The sequence below is a fragment of the Peromyscus eremicus genome, unplaced genomic scaffold, assembly GCF_949786415.1.
Source record: "Peromyscus eremicus unplaced genomic scaffold, PerEre_H2_v1 PerEre#2#unplaced_120, whole genome shotgun sequence".
In the NCBI taxonomy this organism is placed as follows: domain Eukaryota; kingdom Metazoa; phylum Chordata; class Mammalia; order Rodentia; family Cricetidae; genus Peromyscus; species Peromyscus eremicus.
The window spans coordinates 420,424-439,678 of record NW_026734359.1 but is presented as its reverse complement, the minus strand read 5'-3'; the positions used below and the strand labels follow the sequence as shown (position 1 = coordinate 439,678).

The 19,255-nt window shown below is 53.7% G+C and overlaps 2 protein-coding genes and 2 long non-coding RNA genes across 5 annotated transcripts in view; 2 read left to right on the top strand and 2 right to left on the bottom strand.

Annotated features, from left to right (window-relative positions):
• LOC131901615 (uncharacterized) overlaps positions 1-11,392 on the top strand; it is a 36,918-nt gene extending 25,526 nt beyond the window's left edge. The window contains exons 5-6 of the mRNA XM_059252717.1: positions 10,755-10,833; positions 11,154-11,392. Of these exons, the coding sequence (XP_059108700.1) occupies positions 10,755-10,795 (41 nt within the window). The 3' untranslated portion in view covers positions 10,796-10,833; positions 11,154-11,392. The remainder of the gene's footprint in view (positions 1-10,754; positions 10,834-11,153) is intronic.
• The window catches only part of LOC131901605 (uncharacterized), a 270,045-nt gene that overhangs the window by 54,890 nt on the left and 195,900 nt on the right, over positions 1-19,255 (top strand). The gene's annotated exons all lie outside the window — the stretch shown is intronic.
• LOC131901612 (uncharacterized) lies at positions 2,434-3,588 on the bottom strand. Its single transcript, XR_009376806.1, has 2 exons — positions 3,419-3,588; positions 2,434-2,988 (listed from the first exon to the last, which is right to left on the bottom strand). It is a non-coding gene; the product is annotated as an uncharacterized LOC131901612 (long non-coding RNA).
• LOC131901611 (uncharacterized) lies at positions 17,424-18,257 on the bottom strand. Its single transcript, XR_009376805.1, has 2 exons — positions 18,130-18,257; positions 17,424-17,694 (listed from the first exon to the last, which is right to left on the bottom strand). It is a non-coding gene; the product is annotated as an uncharacterized LOC131901611 (long non-coding RNA).

The following is a 19,255-nucleotide window of genomic DNA, read 5'->3' as shown; positions in this document are numbered from 1 at the left end:
GCCTAGGAGACGGTTAAGGTGGGGGCCTGGGCCCAGGGTTTGGTAGGGCAAGAGGGCAGGTGGGTGCAATGTTTCTTCTTTTGATGTGTTCTTGTCTTCACCTCAGGGACCTGGACGCCCTGCCTGTTGAGGCAAGGTTGAGGATGTCCCGGGCCTTATGGTCCCTGCTTCGCATGATGTTGGGCAGCATCCATCTGAACGCTCATCACTACCAAGGCCAAGGTTTTGGAAGGAAGTCCTTCTTCTCCCATCTTAGTATTAGACCATCGGATTTGGGACACGGGAATAAGGCCGCTCTCTTTTTATCCCTTAAAAGCATACACAGCTGCCTGCCCTTTTGCCTTGTGTCCATCCTGGAGCGGCCTTCTGCAAGGTGGGAAGCCCGAGCTGGGTCTAGGGTCCCATTGAGTTGGGTGGTCGTCTCCCTTGGTGTAACACCTTCCATCCCACTGCCTTAGAAGAACCGGGCACAGCCTTGGAGGCCCATCTTGCCGGGCCACCTTGACCTGGAAGCTTGGGTCAGCAGACCCAAGGCCATGCTGGAAGCTGTACTGGTCACCCTGGTGGGTGGAGTCATGTAGACAGCCACTGGATCTCTGAAAGCTGCTGTGTGTGTGTGTGTGTGTGTGTGTGTGTGTGTGTGTGTGTGTGTCTGTGTTTGTGTGTCTGTGTGTGTGTCTGTGTGTGTCTGTGTGTCTGGGGTGAAGGCTGGGCTAGGGCAGGGATGCAGCTGTTAGAATACCCTGGTTTGGCAGCTAGGGGGCAATGCTCTGCCCCTGAACCCCAACCCCATTATTATGTTTCTTTGGCTCCTCCACTATAGTCCAGATGTGGTTTGTGGAGGACTTCCTTAGGGTGTGGCTCAGACTCTCAAGTGAGCCTGCCCCCACATCCACACACTCCCCACTTGGCCCCCTCCATGACACTCTCCACCACCTGCCCTCTCTCCCTGCACCCCACCATACCCTCAGGCAGGGCCTTCAGGGGCTGGCACATAGCCGAGTATGTCAGGGAAGTGCAGTGCATGGAGGTTACACGGAGGAACCAGTTAAAGTCTGTTACCCCCATCTACACACCACACCCTCACCTTCTGCACACCACTGAATCCCTTGCAGCAGCCCTAGAGTGGCATGTCTGTCCAGTCCTAGCCTAGATGCTTGTCCTCCATCTTGGAGCTTTGGCTTTTTTTTTTTTTTTTTTTTTTTGCTTTGTGAAGAGCGGAGAGAGAGCACCCTTGGCCCTTGGCCCTTGGCATTCTCGGTGCCCTGATGCCATCCCGCGGATTCAGTTTGCCAATTCTGCCAGCAGTTCCCTGTGCTACCCTGGAAATGGAGGCGTGCCGCCTAGGGAAGGGCTCCCGCCTGGGTCCCCCAGGACCAAAGCTGTTCTCTGGCCGGCTCCATGACCCAGGAGAGCTGGAGGAGGAAGCACGGTTCAGGTGACCAGCTCCGCGCGGGCGACATGTGGCTGGCTTGGGGTTGAGGGAAGCACAGCCTCCCGGGTCCTGTGGCTGCCATGTCTGGGAGCAGGAGAGGACCTCTTTGCAGGGCATTGTGCAGCCTGGGCTTCATGGGGGTGGTTGTGTGGAACTTTTCCTGCCTCCATGCCAGCCCACCTGCCCTTACGGTGGTGCACAAGGCCACCCCGGGACCCCCTAGCTTTTGTCTGAGCCTCCCTAGCAGTATCCACAGCTCACTTCCGGAGACCACACAAACTCTGCCCTGCATCTCTGGGAGGTGCTCAGGGTCTCAGGCCTGGTTGCTAGCCACCTTGGCCAAATGTCTGTCATCCATTTATCTCCTCCTGCCATCCCCTCTGCTCTCTGGCTGCCTGGACTTCTCTCTGGCTTGCCTTTTGTTTATTTACAACTGGATTTTCTCTTGAGTTGTGCTACAGGTTGAATTTAGGCACTGGGACCTGTTAGAAAAGGTTCCAGCTCCAGAGCCACATCCCCAGATCCTTGTAAGGGATCTGGAACCCTCAACTCCCCAATCATCATCCTATCCAACCTGATTGTTTGTACCTAGTATGGCAGTGTGGTGGCTCAAGGTGAATTCCAGTAGAAGCATCCAGAACAGGGTTTGGACTCAGGGGTGCTCACAAAGAGGCCACGCAGGACTTAGGTACCATAGTGGCCAGGTTTCACAGCCCGTGCTTCCCCTGACAAGCCTCCTCTGTGTCATTCAGGACACACATAGTCCTGTCTTCTCCTGCCTAGCTTCATTTGCATTAAACCCAGGAAGAACTCCCACCATCAAAGTTCCAAAAGCCCCTTGTCCTGCATTCTCATGTCCAGACATCATCTCAGCAGGAAGAATACTTAGAGAAGGCTCTGAAATTAACAGAGGGCACTATCTGGAGTCCTACAACTGCTAAGCATGCAGGAGCGCTTTTGTGTATGTGTGCGTGTGTGTGTGTGCGTGTGTGTGTGTGTGTGTGTGTGTGTGTGTGTGTGTGTGTGTACCTGGGATTATTGTGGCCCAGTACTGTGAGAAGTCATAGCAGTGCCTGAGAGGCACAGTATGTACGAGTTATGGTCGTCAGCTCTGGGATGTAGAGGAAGGACAGGTTTGCATATAGGGAAGCCTTTTAGGGCTCCATCCTTCAGATCCAGCTCAGGTGAGTACAAGGTTTGGAGTGGTGCTTCGTGTGTGTGGATTAGGGCTCAGGGGCATGCCAGAGCGTGGTTGGTAAGAGCATTGTGTAAGAACCATTGGGAAGGTGGCAGTACCGTCCTTTAAAGTGGCCTGACAAGCAGGTCCATGAAGTCAGGTCCTCCACACCCACCCCCATCACCAGGAAGCTCTCATTTTAGCCATAGCAAAAGTCTCCAGGAAGCTTTGTAGAGAGGGAGATTTGGAAGAGCATAGATAGGCGTGTCTCCAGGAGGCAGGGAGAGTGATTTTCTTCTAGGCTTCATCATGGAAGATGTCAGCAGTGTGGAGGAGAGCCTCTGGAGACTTTCAGTGCTCATTGAAGGAAGGCTTCCTGTTGAGGAGTGTAAAGCATTTCCCTACGGAACATGGCCTAGCTACCCTGGATACCAGGGATGGGACTGTACATAGGAGCGAGGGACAGAGAAAGACAGAGATTTAGGTGGAGGTGGAGGTAGAGGAGGATAGATAAATGAGAGAGAGAAAAAGTAAGGCGAGAGCAAATGAGAATCTGCCTGTGGGGTGTTGGGTGTTCTCTAGTTTGTTGGTTTTTTTTTTTTTTTTCATGCAGGCTGGTGGGCAGACCCACTCTGTCTGTGGACACTTTTTCCTGTTCCACGGGTCTGGGCCCGTGGAGAGAAATTTGTGTGAGGACACGTGGAATGTTTAGGGAAATCCATAAGGACACACAGGGTGGGTGTGTGCTGTAGGCATCCTGGTGTTAAGAGTGAGAATTGCTTCTTGTCCCTCAGATTCTGTGTTACCTGTCCTCGGTCCACTTGGAATCTCTTGAGAGAGCCGAGTCCTGTGTGTTCCTAGGCTCTGCCACAGGTAGGTGGGTGTCCACAGAGGATACAGAGAGTTCCATGCCTGACAGGGTCTTGGGGAAGTTAGAGAACGGAAAGAGAAGTTTCCTGAGTGGTGCCTGGTAGTTGGTGTAAGGTAGGGTCGGGAGGTGGGAGGTTAGGGGTGGGAGGTGGAGGGCTGTGCAGAGGAGATTGTGACAGAGGTGGACGTAGGTCAGAATGGTTGCCTGGTGCTGCCTAGGAGACGGTTAAGGTGGGGGCCTGGGCCCAGGGTTTGGTAGGGCAAGAGGGCAGGTGGGTGCAATGTTTCTTCTTTTGATGTGTTCTTGTCTTCACCTCAAGGACCTGGACGCCCTGCCTGTTGAGGCAAGGTTGTGGATGTCCCGGGCCTTATGGTCCCTGCTTCGCATGATGTGGGGCAGCATCCATCTGAACGCTCATCACTACCAAGGCCAAGGTTTTGGAAGGAAGTCCTTCTTCTCCCATCTTAGTATTAGACCATCGGATTTGGGACACGGGACTAAGGCCGCTGACTCTGCATCCCTTCCAAGCATACACAGCAGCCTGCCCTTTTGCCTTGTGTCCATCCTGGAGTGGCCTTCTGCAAGGTGGGAAGCTCGAGCTGGGTCTAGGGTCCCATTGAGTTGGGTGTTCGTCTCCCTTGTTGTAACACCTTCCATCCCACTGCCTTAGAAGAACCGGGTACAGCCTTGGAGGCTCCTCTTGCCGGGCCAACTTGACCTGGAAGCTTGGGTCAGGAGACCCAAGGCCATGCTGGAAGCTGTACTGGTCACCCTGGTGGGTGGAGTCATGTAGACAGCCACTGGATCTCTGAAAGCTGCTGTGTGTGTGTGTGTGTGTGTGTTTGTGTGTGTGTGTGTCTGTGTCTGTGTCTGTGTGTCTGTGTGTCAGTGTGTCTGGGGTGAAGGTGGGCTAGGGCAGGGATGCAGCTGTTAGAATACCCTGGTTTGGCAGCTAGGGGGCAATGCTCTGCCCCTGAACCCCAACCCCATTATTATGTTTCTTTGGCTCCTCCACTATAGTCCAGATGTGGTTTGTGGAGGACTTCCTTAGGGTGTGGCTCAGACTCTCAAGTGAGCCTGCCCCCACATCCACACACTCCCCACTTGGCCCCCTCCATGACACCCTCCACCACCTGCCCTCTCTCCCTGCACCCCACCATACCCTCAGGCAGGGCCTTCAGGGGCTGGCACAAAGCCGAGTGTGTCAGGGAAGTGCAGTGCATGGAGGTTACAATAGAGGAACCAGTTAAAGTCTGTTACCCCCATCTATACACCACACCCTCACCTTCTTCTGCACACCACTGAATCCCTAGCAGCAGCCCTAGAGTGGCATGTCTGTCCAGTCCTAGCCTAGATGGTTGTCCTCCATCTTGGAGCTTTGGCTTTTTTTTTTTTTTTTTTTTTTTTGCTTTGTGAAGGACGGAGAGAGAGAGCACCCTTCGCCCTTGGCCCTTGGCATTCTCGGTGCCCTGCTGCCATCCCGCGGATTCAGTTTGCCAATTCCGCCAGCAGGTCCCTGTGCTACCCTGGAAATGGAGGCGTGCCACCTAGGGAAGAGCTCCAGCCTGGGTCCCCCAGGACCAAAGCGGTTCTCTGGCCTGCTCCATGACCCAGGAGAGCTGGAGGAGGAAGCAGGGTCCAGGTGACCGGCCCTGGGCGGGCGACACATGGCTGGCTTGGGGTTCACGGAAGCACAGCCTCCCGGGTCCTGTGGCCCCCATGTCTGGGAGCAGGAGAGGACCTCTCCGCAGGGCATTGTGCAGCCTGGGTTGCATGGGGGTGGTTGTGTGGAACTTTTCCTGCCTCCGTGCCAGCCCGCCTGCTCTTACGGTGGTGCACAAGGCCACCCCGGGACCCCCTAGCTTTTGTCTGAGCCTCCCTAGCAGTATCCACAGCTCACTTCTGGAGACCACACAAACTCTGCCCTGCATCTCTGGGAGGTGCTCATGGTCTCAGGCCTGGTTGCTAGCCACCTTGGCCAAATGTCTGTCATCCATTTATCTCCTCCTGCCATCCCCTCTCCTCTCTGGCTGCCTGGACTTCTCTCTGGCTTGCCTTTTGTTTCTTTTACAACTGGATTTTCTCTTGAGTTGTGCTACAGGTTGAATTTAGGCTCTGGGACCTGATAGAAAAGGTTCCAGCTCCAGAGCCACATCCCCAGATCCCTGTAAGGGATCTGGAACCCTCAACTCCCCAATCATCATCCTATCCAACCTGATTGTTCGTACCCAGTATGGCAGTGTGGTGGCTCAAGGTGAATTCCAGTAGAAGCATCCAGAACAGTGTTTGGACTCAGGGGTGCTCACAAAGAGGCCAGGCAGGACTTAGGTACCATAGTGGCCAGGTTTCACAGCCCGTGCTTCCCCTGAAAAGCCTCCTCTGTGTCATTCAGGACACACATAGTCCTGTCTTCTCCTGCCTAGCTTCATTTGCATTAAACCCAGGAAGAACTCCCACCATCAAAGTTCCAAAAGCCCCTTGTCCTGCATTCTCATGTCCAGACATCATCTCAGCAGGAAGAATACTTAGAGAAGGCTCTGAAATTAACAGAGGGCACTATCTGGAGTCCTACAACTGCTAAGCATGCAGGAGCGCTTTTGTGTATGTGTATGTTTGTGTGTGTGTGTGTGTGTGTGTGTGTGTGTGTGTGTGTGTATACCTGGGATTATTGTGGCCCAGTACTGTGAGAAGTCATAGCAGTGCCCGAGAGGCACAGTATGTACGAGTTATGGTCGTCAACTCTGGGATATAGAGGAAGGACAGGTTTGCCTGTAGGGAAAGCCTTTTAGGGCTCCATCCTTCAGATCCAGCTCAGGTGAGTACAAGGTTTGGAGTGATGCTTCGTGTGTGTGGATTAGGGCTCAGGGGCATACCAGAGCATGGTTGGTAAGAGCATTGTGTAGGAACCATTGGGAAGGTGGCAGTACAGTCCTTTAAAGTGGCCTGACAGGCAGGTCCATGAAGTCAGGTCCTCCACACCCACCCCCATCACCAGGAAGCTCCCTTTTTAGCCACAGCAAAAGTCTCCAGGAAGCTTTGTAGAGAGGGAGATTTGGAAGAGCATAGAAAGGCTAGTCTCCAGGTGGCAGGGAGAGTGATTTTCTTCTAGGCTTCATCATGGAAGATGTCAGCAGTGTGGAGGAGAGCCTCTGGAAACTTTCAGTGCTCATTGAAGGAAGGCTTCCTTTTGAAGAGTGAAAAGCATTTCCCTACTGAACATGGCCTAGCTAACCTGGATACCAGGGATGGGACTGTACATAGGAGCGAGGGACAGAGAAAGACAGAGATAGAGTTGGAGGTGGAGGTAGAGGAGGATAGATAAATGAGAGAGAGAGAAAGTAAGGCGAGAGCAAATGAGAATCTGCCTGTGGGGTGTTGGGTGTTCTCTAGTTTGTTGGTGTTTTTTTTTTTTTTTTCATGCTGGCTGGTGGGCAGACCCACTCTGTCTGTGGACACTATTTTCTGTTCCATGGGTCTGGGCCCGTGGAGAGAAATTTGTGTGAGGACACCTGGAATGTTTAGGGAAATCCATAAGGATATATAGGGTGGGTGTGTGCTGTAAGCATCCTGGTGTTAAGAGTGAGAATTGCTTCTTGTCCCTCAGATTCTATGTTACCTGTCCTCGCTCCACTTGGAATCTCTTGAGAGAGCCGAGTCCTGTGTGTTCCTAGGCCCTGCCACAGGTAGGTGGGTGTCCACAGAGGATACAGAGAGTTCCATGCCTGACAGGGTCTTGGGGAAGTTAGAGAACGGAAAGAGAAGTTTCCTGAGTGGTGCCTGGTATTTGGTGTAGGGTAGGGTCGGGAGGTGGGAGGTTAGGGGTGGGAGGTGGAGGGCTGTGCAGAGGAGAGAGATTATGACAGAGGTGGACATAGATCAGAATGGTTGCCTGGTGCTGCCTAGGAGACGGTTAAGGTGGGGGCCTGGGCCCAGGGTTTGGTAGGGCAAGAGGGCAGGAGGGTGCAATGTTTCTTCTTTTGATGTGTTCTTGTCTTCACCTCAGGGACCTGGACGCCCTGCCTGTTGAGGCAAGGTTGTGGATGTCCCGGGCCTTATGGTCCCTGCTTCGCATGATGTGGGGCAGCATCCATCTGAACGCTCATCACTACCAAGGCCAAGGTTTTGGAAGGAAGTCCTTCTTCTCCCATCTTAGTATTAGACCATCGGATTTGGGACACGGGACTAAGGCCGCTGACTCTGCATCCCTTCCAAGCATACACAGCTGCCTGCCCTTTTGCCTTGTGTCCATCCTGGAGTGGCCTTCTGCAAGGTGGGAAGCCCGAGCTGGGTCTAGGGTCCCATTGAGTTGGGTGGTCGTCTCCCTTGGTGTAACTCCTTCCATCCCACTGCCTTAGAAGAACCGGGTACAGCCTTAGAGGCCCCTCTTGCCGGGCCACCTTGACCTGGAAGCTTGGGTCAGCAGACCCAAGGCCATGCTGGAAGCTGTACTGGTCACCCTGGTGGGTGGAGTCATGTAGACAGCCACTGGATCTCTGAAAGCTGCTGTGTGTGTGTGTGTGTGTGTGTGTGTGTGTGTGTGTGTGTGTGTCTGTGTCTGTGTCTGTGTGTGTCTGGGGTGAAGGCTGGGCTAGGGCAGGGATGCAGCTGTTAGAATACCCTGGTTTGGCAGCTAGGGGGCGATGCTCTGCCCCTGAACCCCAACCCCATTATTATGTTTGTTTGGCTCCTCCCCTATAGTCCAGATGTGGTTTGTGGAGGACTTCCTTAGGGTGTGGCTCAGACTCTCAAGTGAGCCTGCCCCCACATCCACACACTCCCCACTTGGCCCCCTCCATGACACCCTCCACCACCTGCCCTCTCTCCCTGCACCCCACCATACCCTCAGGCAGGGCCTTCAGGGGCTGGCACAAAGCCGAGTGTGTCAGGGAAGTGCAGTGCATGGAGGTTACAATGGAGGAACCAGTTAAAGTCTGTTACCCCCATCTACACACCACACCCTCACCTTCTGCACACCACTGAATCCCTAGCTGCAGCCCTAGAGTGGCATGTCTGTCTAGTCCTAGCCTAGATGGTTGTCCTCCATCTTGGAGCTTTGGCTTTTTTTTTTTTTTTTTTTTGCTTTGTGAAGGGCGGAGAGAGAGCACCCTTCGCCCTAGGCCCTTGGCATTCTCGGTGCCCTGCTGCCATTCCGCGGATTCAGTTTGCCAATTCCGCCAGCAGGAATTGCTACCTGTGCTACCCTGGAAATGGAGGCGTGCCGCCTAGGGAAGGGCTCCCGCCTGGGTCCCCCAGGACCCAAAGTGGTTCTCTGGCCTGCTCCATGACCCAGGAGAGCTGGAGGAGGAAGCAGGGTCCAGGTGACCGGCTCCGGGCGGGCGACACGTGGCTGGCTTGGGGTTCACGGAAGCACAGCCTCCGGGGTCTGGGGCCGCCATGTCTGGGAGCAGGAGAGGACCTCTGCGCAGGGGATTGTGCAGCCTGGGCTGCATGGGGGTGGTTGTGTGGAACTTTTCCTGCCTCCGTGCCAGCCCGCCTGCCCTTACGGTGGTGCACAAGGCCACCCCGGGACCCCCTAGCTTTTGTCTGAGCCTCCCTAGTAGTGTCCACAGCTCACTTCCGGAGACCACACAAACTCTGCCCTGCATCTCTGGGAGGTGCTCAGGGTCTCAGGCCTGGTTGCTAGCCACCTTGGCCAAATGTCTGTCATCCATATATCTCCTTTGCCATGCCCTCTCTTGTCTGGCTGCCTGGACTTCTCTCTGGCTTGCCTTTTGTTTCTTTTACAACTGGATTTTCTCTTGAGTTGTGCTACAGGTTGAATTTAGGCACTGGGACCTGTTAGAAAAGGTTTCAGCTCCAGAGCCACATCCCCAGATCCCTGTAAGGGATCTGGAACCCTCAACCCCCCAATCATCGTCCTATCCAACCTGATTGTTCGTACCCAGTATGGTAGTGTGGTGGCTCAAGGTGAATTCCAGTAGAAGCATCCAGAACAGGGTTTGGACTCAGGAGTGCTCACATAGAGGCCAGGCAGGACTTAGGTACCATAGTGGCCAGGTTTCACAGCCCGTGCTTCCCCTGACAAGCCTCCTCTGTGTCATTCAGGACACACATAGTCCCATCTTCTCCTGCCTAGCTTCATTTGCACTAAACCCAGGAAGAATTCCCACCATCAAAGGTCCAAAAGCCCCTTGTCCTGCATTCTCATGTCCAGACATCTTCTCAGCAGGAAGAATACTTAGAGAAGGCTCTGAAATTAACAGAGGGCACTATCTGGAGTCCTACAACTGCTAAGCATGCAGGAGCGCTTTTGTGTGTGTGTGTGTGTGTGTGTGTGTGTGTGTGTGTGTGTGTGTGTATACCTGGGATTATTGTGGCCCAGGACTGTGAGAAGTCATAGCAGTGCCTGAGAGGCACAGTATGTACGAGTTATGGTCGTCAGCTCTGGGATGTAGAGGAAGGACAGGTTTGCATGTAGGGAAGCCTTTTAGGGCTCCATCCTTCAGATCCAGCTCAGGTGAGTACAAGGTTTGGAGTGGTGCTTCGTGTATGTGGATTAGGGCTCAGGGGCATGCTAGAGCGTGGTTGGTAAGAGCATTGTGTAGGAACCATTGGGAAGGTGGCAGTACCGTCCTTTAAAGTGGCCTGACAGGCAGGTCCATGAAGTCAGGTCCTCCACACCCACCCCCATCACCAGGAAGCTCCCTTTTTAGCCAGAGCAAAAGTCTCCAGGAAGCTTTGTAGAGAGGGAGATTTGGAAGAGCATAGACAGGCTTGTCTCCAGGTGGCAGGGAGAGTGATTTTCTTCTAGGCTTCATCATGGAAGATGTCAGCAGTGTGGAGGAGAGCCTCTGGAGACTTTCAGTGCTCATTGAAGGAAGGCTTCCTGTTGAGGAGTGAAAAGCATTTCCCTACTGAACATGGCCTAGCTAACCTAGATACCAGGGATGGGACTGTACATAGGAGCGAGGGACAGAGAAAGACAGAGATAGAGGTGGAGGTGGAGGTAGAGGAGGATAGATAAATGAGAGAGAGAGAAAGTAAGGCGAGAGCAAATGAGAATTTGCCTGGGGGGTGTTGGGTGTTCTCTAGGTTGTTGGTGTTTTTTTTTTTTTTTTTTTCATGCAGGCTGGTGGGCAAACCCACTCTGTCTGTGGACACTTTTTTTCTGTTCCATGGGTCTGGGCCCGTGCAGAGAAATTTGTGTGAGGACACCTGGAATGTTTAGGGAAATCCATAAGGACACACAGGCTGGGTGTGTGCTGTAGGCATCCTGGTGTTAAGGTTGAGAATTGCTTCTTGTCCCTCAGATTCTATGTTACCTGTCCTCGGTCCACTTGGAATCTCTTGAGAGAGCCGAGTCCTGTGTGTTCCTAGGCCCTGCCACAGGTAGGTGGGTGTCCACAGAGGATACAGAGAGTTCCATGCCTGACAGGGTCTTGGGGAAGTTAGAGAAGGGAAAGAAAAGTTTCCTGAGTGGTGCCTGGTATTTGGTGTAGTGTAGGGTCGGGAGGCGGGAGGTTAGGGGTGGGAGGTGGAGGGCTGTGCAGAGGAGAGAGATTGTGACAGAGGTGGACGTAGGTCAGAATGGTTGCCTGGTGCTGCCTAGGAGACAGTTAAGGTGGGGGCCTGGGCCCAGGGTTTGGTAGGGCAAGAGGGCAGGTGGGTGCAATGTTTCTTCTTTTGATGTGTTCTTGTCTTCACCTCAGGGACCTGGACGCCCTGCCTGTTGAGGCAAGGTTGTGGATGTCCCGGGCCTTATGGTCCCTGCTTCGCATGATGTGGGGCAGCATCCATCTGAACGCTCATCACTACCAAGGCCAAGGTTTTGGAAGGAAGTCCTTCTTCTCCCATCTTAGTATTAGACCATCGGATTTGGGACACGGGACTAAGGCCGCTGACTCTGCATCCCTTCCAAGCATACACAGCAGCCTGCCCTTTTGCCTTGTGTCCATCCTGGAGTGGCCTTCTGCAAGGTGGGAAGCTCGAGCTGGGTCTAGGGTCCCATTGAGTTGGGTGTTCGTCTCCCTTGTTGTAACACCTTCCATCCCACTGCCTTAGAAGAACCGGGTACAGCCTTGGAGGCTCCTCTTGCCGGGCCAACTTGACCTGGAAGCTTGGGTCAGGAGACCCAAGGCCATGCTGGAAGCTGTACTGGTCACCCTGGTGGGTGGAGTCATGTAGACAGCCACTGGATCTCTGAAAGCTGCTGTGTGTGTGTGTGTGTGTGTGTTTGTGTGTGTGTGTGTCTGTGTCTGTGTCTGTGTGTCTGTGTGTCAGTGTGTCTGGGGTGAAGGTGGGCTAGGGCAGGGATGCAGCTGTTAGAATACCCTGGTTTGGCAGCTAGGGGGCAATGCTCTGCCCCTGAACCCCAACCCCATTATTATGTTTCTTTGGCTCCTCCACTATAGTCCAGATGTGGTTTGTGGAGGACTTCCTTAGGGTGTGGCTCAGACTCTCAAGTGAGCCTGCCCCCACATCCACACACTCCCCACTTGGCCCCCTCCATGACACCCTCCACCACCTGCCCTCTCTCCCTGCACCCCACCATACCCTCAGGCAGGGCCTTCAGGGGCTGGCACAAAGCCGAGTGTGTCAGGGAAGTGCAGTGCATGGAGGTTACAATAGAGGAACCAGTTAAAGTCTGTTACCCCCATCTATACACCACACCCTCACCTTCTTCTGCACACCACTGAATCCCTAGCAGCAGCCCTAGAGTGGCATGTCTGTCCAGTCCTAGCCTAGATGGTTGTCCTCCATCTTGGAGCTTTGGCTTTTTTTTTTTTTTTTTTTTTTTTTGCTTTGTGAAGGACGGAGAGAGAGAGCACCCTTCGCCCTTGGCCCTTGGCATTCTCGGTGCCCTGCTGCCATCCCGCGGATTCAGTTTGCCAATTCCGCCAGCAGGTCCCTGTGCTACCCTGGAAATGGAGGCGTGCCACCTAGGGAAGAGCTCCAGCCTGGGTCCCCCAGGACCAAAGCGGTTCTCTGGCCTGCTCCATGACCCAGGAGAGCTGGAGGAGGAAGCAGGGTCCAGGTGACCGGCCCTGGGCGGGCGACACATGGCTGGCTTGGGGTTCACGGAAGCACAGCCTCCCGGGTCCTGTGGCCCCCATGTCTGGGAGCAGGAGAGGACCTCTCCGCAGGGCATTGTGCAGCCTGGGTTGCATGGGGGTGGTTGTGTGGAACTTTTCCTGCCTCCGTGCCAGCCCGCCTGCTCTTACGGTGGTGCACAAGGCCACCCCGGGACCCCCTAGCTTTTGTCTGAGCCTCCCTAGCAGTATCCACAGCTCACTTCTGGAGACCACACAAACTCTGCCCTGCATCTCTGGGAGGTGCTCATGGTCTCAGGCCTGGTTGCTAGCCACCTTGGCCAAATGTCTGTCATCCATTTATCTCCTCCTGCCATCCCCTCTCCTCTCTGGCTGCCTGGACTTCTCTCTGGCTTGCCTTTTGTTTCTTTTACAACTGGATTTTCTCTTGAGTTGTGCTACAGGTTGAATTTAGGCTCTGGGACCTGATAGAAAAGGTTCCAGCTCCAGAGCCACATCCCCAGATCCCTGTAAGGGATCTGGAACCCTCAACTCCCCAATCATCATCCTATCCAACCTGATTGTTCGTACCCAGTATGGCAGTGTGGTGGCTCAAGGTGAATTCCAGTAGAAGCATCCAGAACAGTGTTTGGACTCAGGGGTGCTCACAAAGAGGCCAGGCAGGACTTAGGTACCATAGTGGCCAGGTTTCACAGCCCGTGCTTCCCCTGAAAAGCCTCCTCTGTGTCATTCAGGACACACATAGTCCTGTCTTCTCCTGCCTAGCTTCATTTGCATTAAACCCAGGAAGAACTCCCACCATCAAAGTTCCAAAAGCCCCTTGTCCTGCATTCTCATGTCCAGACATCATCTCAGCAGGAAGAATACTTAGAGAAGGCTCTGAAATTAACAGAGGGCACTATCTGGAGTCCTACAACTGCTAAGCATGCAGGAGCGCTTTTGTGTATGTGTATGTTTGTGTGTGTGTGTGTGTGTGTGTGTGTGTGTGTGTGTGTGTGTGTATACCTGGGATTATTGTGGCCCAGTACTGTGAGAAGTCATAGCAGTGCCCGAGAGGCACAGTATGTACGAGTTATGGTCGTCAACTCTGGGATATAGAGGAAGGACAGGTTTGCCTGTAGGGAAAGCCTTTTAGGGCTCCATCCTTCAGATCCAGCTCAGGTGAGTACAAGGTTTGGAGTGATGCTTCGTGTGTGTGGATTAGGGCTCAGGGGCATACCAGAGCATGGTTGGTAAGAGCATTGTGTAGGAACCATTGGGAAGGTGGCAGTACAGTCCTTTAAAGTGGCCTGACAGGCAGGTCCATGAAGTCAGGTCCTCCACACCCACCCCCATCACCAGGAAGCTCCCTTTTTAGCCACAGCAAAAGTCTCCAGGAAGCTTTGTAGAGAGGGAGATTTGGAAGAGCATAGAAAGGCTAGTCTCCAGGTGGCAGGGAGAGTGATTTTCTTCTAGGCTTCATCATGGAAGATGTCAGCAGTGTGGAGGAGAGCCTCTGGAAACTTTCAGTGCTCATTGAAGGAAGGCTTCCTTTTGAAGAGTGAAAAGCATTTCCCTACTGAACATGGCCTAGCTAACCTGGATACCAGGGATGGGACTGTACATAGGAGCGAGGGACAGAGAAAGACAGAGATAGAGTTGGAGGTGGAGGTAGAGGAGGATAGATAAATGAGAGAGAGAGAAAGTAAGGCGAGAGCAAATGAGAATCTGCCTGTGGGGTGTTGGGTGTTCTCTAGTTTGTTGGTGTTTTTTTTTTTTTTTTCATGCTGGCTGGTGGGCAGACCCACTCTGTCTGTGGACACTATTTTCTGTTCCATGGGTCTGGGCCCGTGGAGAGAAATTTGTGTGAGGACACCTGGAATGTTTAGGGAAATCCATAAGGATATATAGGGTGGGTGTGTGCTGTAAGCATCCTGGTGTTAAGAGTGAGAATTGCTTCTTGTCCCTCAGATTCTATGTTACCTGTCCTCGCTCCACTTGGAATCTCTTGAGAGAGCCGAGTCCTGTGTGTTCCTAGGCCCTGCCACAGGTAGGTGGGTGTCCACAGAGGATACAGAGAGTTCCATGCCTGACAGGGTCTTGGGGAAGTTAGAGAACGGAAAGAGAAGTTTCCTGAGTGGTGCCTGGTATTTGGTGTAGGGTAGGGTCGGGAGGTGGGAGGTTAGGGGTGGGAGGTGGAGGGCTGTGCAGAGGAGAGAGATTATGACAGAGGTGGACATAGATCAGAATGGTTGCCTGGTGCTGCCTAGGAGACGGTTAAGGTGGGGGCCTGGGCCCAGGGTTTGGTAGGGCAAGAGGGCAGGAGGGTGCAATGTTTCTTCTTTTGATGTGTTCTTGTCTTCACCTCAGGGACCTGGACGCCCTGCCTGTTGAGGCAAGGTTGTGGATGTCCCGGGCCTTATGGTCCCTGCTTCGCATGATGTGGGGCAGCATCCATCTGAACGCTCATCACTACCAAGGCCAAGGTTTTGGAAGGAAGTCCTTCTTCTCCCATCTTAGTATTAGACCATCGGATTTGGGACACGGGACTAAGGCCGCTGACTCTGCATCCCTTCCAAGCATACACAGCTGCCTGCCCTTTTGCCTTGTGTCCATCCTGGAGTGGCCTTCTGCAAGGTGGGAAGCCCGAGCTGGGTCTAGGGTCCCATTGAGTTGGGTGGTCGTCTCCCTTGGTGTAACTCCTTCCATCCCACTGCCTTAGAAGAACCGGGTACAGCCTTAGAGGCCCCTCTTGCCGGGCCACCTTGACCTGGAAGCTTGGGTCAGCAGACCCAAGGCCATGCTGGAAGCTGTACTGGTCACCCTGGTGGGTGGAGTCATGTAGACAGCCACTGGATCTCTGAAAGCTGCTGTGTGTGTGTGTGTGTGTGTGTGTGTGTGTGTGTGTGTGTGTGTGTCTGTGTCTGTGTCTGTGTGTGTCTGGGGTGAAGGCTGGGCTAGGGCAGGGATGCAGCTGTTAGAATACCCTGGTTTGGCAGCTAGGGGGCGATGCTCTGCCCCTGAACCCCAACCCCATTATTATGTTTGTTTGGCTCCTCCACTATAGTCCAGATGTGGTTTGTGGAGGACTTCCTTAGGGTGTGGCTCAGACTCTCAAGTGAGCCTGCCCCCACATCCACACACTCCCCACTTGGCCCCCTCCATGACACCCTCCACCACCTGCCCTCTCTCCCTGCACCCCACCATACCCTCAGGCAGGGCCTTCAGGGGCTGGCACAAAGCCGAGTGTGTCAGGGAAGTGCAGTGCATGGAGGTTACAATGGAGGAACCAGTTAAAGTCTGTTACCCCCATCTACACACCACACCCTCACCTTCTGCACACCACTGAATCCCTAGCTGCAGCCCTAGAGTGGCATGTCTGTCTAGTCCTAGCCTAGATGGTTGTCCTCCATCTTGGAGCTTTGGCTTTTTTTTTTTTTTTTTTTGCTTTGTGAAGGGCGGAGAGAGAGCACCCTTCGCCCTAGGCCCTTGGCATTCTCGGTGCCCTGCTGCCATTCCGCGGATTCAGTTTGCCAATTCCGCCAGCAGGAATTGCTACCTGTGCTACCCTGGAAATGGAGGCGTGCCGCCTAGGGAAGGGCTCCCGCCTGGGTCCCCCAGGACCCAAAGTGGTTCTCTGGCCTGCTCCATGACCCAGGAGAGCTGGAGGAGGAAGCAGGGTCCAGGTGACCGGCTCCGGGCGGGCGACACGTGGCTGGCTTGGGGTTCACGGAAGCACAGCCTCCGGGGTCTGGGGCCGCCATGTCTGGGAGCAGGAGAGGACCTCTGCGCAGAGGATTGTGCAGCCTGGGCTGCATGGGGGTGGTTGTGTGGAACTTTTCCTGCCTCCGTGCCAGCCCGCCTGCCCTTACGGTGGTGCACAAGGCCACCCCGGGACCCCCTAGCTTTTGTCTGAGCCTCCCTAGTAGTGTCCACAGCTCACTTCCGGAGACCACACAAACTCTGCCCTGCATCTCTGGGAGGTGCTCAGGGTCTCAGGCCTGGTTGCTAGCCACCTTGGCCAAATGTCTGTCATCCATATATCTCCTTTGCCATGCCCTCTCTTGTCTGGCTGCCTGGACTTCTCTCTGGCTTGCCTTTTGTTTCTTTTACAACTGGATTTTCTCTTGAGTTGTGCTACAGGTTGAATTTAGGCACTGGGACCTGTTAGAAAAGGTTTCAGCTCCAGAGCCACATCCCCAGATCCCTGTAAGGGATCTGGAACCCTCAACCCCCCAATCATCGTCCTATCCAACCTGATTGTTCGTACCCAGTATGGTAGTGTGGTGGCTCAAGGTGAATTCCAGTAGAAGCATCCAGAACAGGGTTTGGACTCAGGAGTGCTCACATAGAGGCCAGGCAGGACTTAGGTACCATAGTGGCCAGGTTTCACAGCCCGTGCTTCCCCTGACAAGCCTCCTCTGTGTCATTCAGGACACACATAGTCCCATCTTCTCCTGCCTAGCTTCATTTGCACTAAACCCAGGAAGAATTCCCACCATCAAAGGTCCAAAAGCCCCTTGTCCTGCATTCTCATGTCCAGACATCTTCTCAGCAGGAAGAATACTTAGAGAAGGCTCTGAAATTAACAGAGGGCACTATCTGGAGTCCTACAACTGCTAAGCATGCAGGAGCGCTTTTGTGTGTGTGTGTGTGTGTGTGTGTGTGTGTGTGTGTGTGTGTGTGTGTGTGTATACCTGGGATTATTGTGGCCCAGGACTGTGAGAAGTCATAGCAGTGCCTGAGAGGCACAGTATGTACGAGTTATGGTCATCAGCTCTGGGATGTAGAGGAAGGACAGGTTTGCATGTAGGGAAGCCTTTTAGGGCTCCATCCTTCAGATCCAGCTCAGGTGAGTACAAGGTTTGGAGTGGTGCTTCGTGTATGTGGATTAGGGCTCAGGGGCATGCTAGAGCGTGGTTGGTAAGAGCATTGTGTAGGAACCATTGGGAAGGTGGCAGTACCGTCCTTTAAAGTGGCCTGACAGGCAGGTCCATGAAGTCAGGTCCTCCACACCCACCCCCATCACCAGGAAGCTCCCTTTTTAGCCAGAGCAAAAGTCTCCAGGAAGCTTTGTAGAGAGGGAGATTTGGAAGAGCATAGACAGGCTTGTCTCCAGGTGGCAGGGAGAGTGATTTTCTTCTAGGCTTCATCATGGAAGATGTCAGCAGTGTGGAGGAGAGCCTCTGGAGACTTTCAGTGCTCATTGAAGGAAGGCTTCCTGTTGAGGAGTGAAAAGCATTTCCCTACTGAACATGGCCTAGCTAACCTAGATACCAGGGATGGGACTGTACATAGGAGCGAGGGACAGAGAAAGACAGAGATAGAGGTGGAGGTGGAGGTAGAGGAGGATAGATAAATGAGAGAGAGAGAAAGTAAGGCGAGAGCAAATGAGAATTTGCCTGGGGGGTGTTGGGTGTTCTCTAGGTTGTTGGTGTTTTTTTTTTTTTTTTTTCATGCAGGCTGGTGGGCAAACCCACTCTGTCTGTGGACACTTTTTTTCTGTTCCATGGGTCTGGGCCCGTGCAGAGAAATTTGTGTGAGGACACCTGGAATGTTTAGGGAAATCCATAAGGACACACAGGCTGGGTGTGTGCTGTAGGCATCCTGGTGTTAAGGTTGAGAATTGCTTCTTGTCCCTCAGATTCTATGTTACCTGTCCTCGGTCCACTTGGAATCTCTTGAGAGAGCCGAGTCCTGTGTGTTCCTAGGCCCTGCCACAGGTAGGTGGGTGTCCACAGAGGATACAGAGAGTTCCATGCCTGACAGGGTCTTGGGGAATTTAGAGAAGGGAAAGAAAAGTTTCCTGAGTGGTGCCTGGTATTTGGTGTAGTGTAGGGTCGGGAGGCGGGAGGTTAGGGGTGGGAGGTGGAGGGCTGTGCAGAGGAGAGAGATTGTGACAGAGGTGGACGTAGGTCAGAATGGTTGCCTGGTGCTGCCTAGGAGACAGTTAAGGTGGGGGCCTGGGCCCAGGGTTTGGTAGGGCAAGAGGGCAGGTGGGTGCAATGTTTCTTCTTTTGATGTGTTCTTGTCTTCACCTCAGGGACCTGGACGCCCTGCCTGTTGAGGCAAGGTTGTGGATGTCCCGGGCCTTATGGTCCCTGCTTCGCATGATGTGGGGCAGCATCCATCTGAACGCTCATCACTACCAAGGCCAAGGTGTTGGAAGGAAGTCCTTCTTCTCCCATCTTAGTATTAGACCATCGGATTTGGGACACGGGACTAAGGCCCCTGACTCTGCATCCCTTACCAGCATACACAGCTGCCTGCCCTTTTGCCTTGTGTCCATCCTGGAGCGGCCTACTGCAAGGTGGGATGCCCGAGCTGGGTCTAGGGTCCCATTGAGTTGGATGGTCGTTTCTCTTGGTGTAACACCTTCCATCCCACTGCCTTAGAAGAACCGGGTACAGCCTTGGAGGCCCCTCTTGCCGGGCTACCTTGACCTGGAAGCTTGGGTCAGCAGACCCAAGGCCATGCTGGAAGCTGTACTGGTCACCCTGGTGGGTGGAGTCATGTAGACAGCCACTGGATCTCTGAAAGCTGCTGTGTGTCTGTGTGTGTCTGTGTGTGTGTGTGTGTGTGTGTGTTTGTGTGTGTCTGTGTGTGTCTGTGTGTCTGGGGTGAAGGCTTGGCTAGGGCAGGGATGCAGCTGTTAGAATACCCTGGTTTTGCAGCTAGGGGGCGATGCTCTGCCCCTGAACCCCAACCCCATTATTATGTTTGTTTGGCTCCTCCCCTATAGTCCAGATGTCGTTTGTGGAGGACTTCCTTAGGGTGTGGCT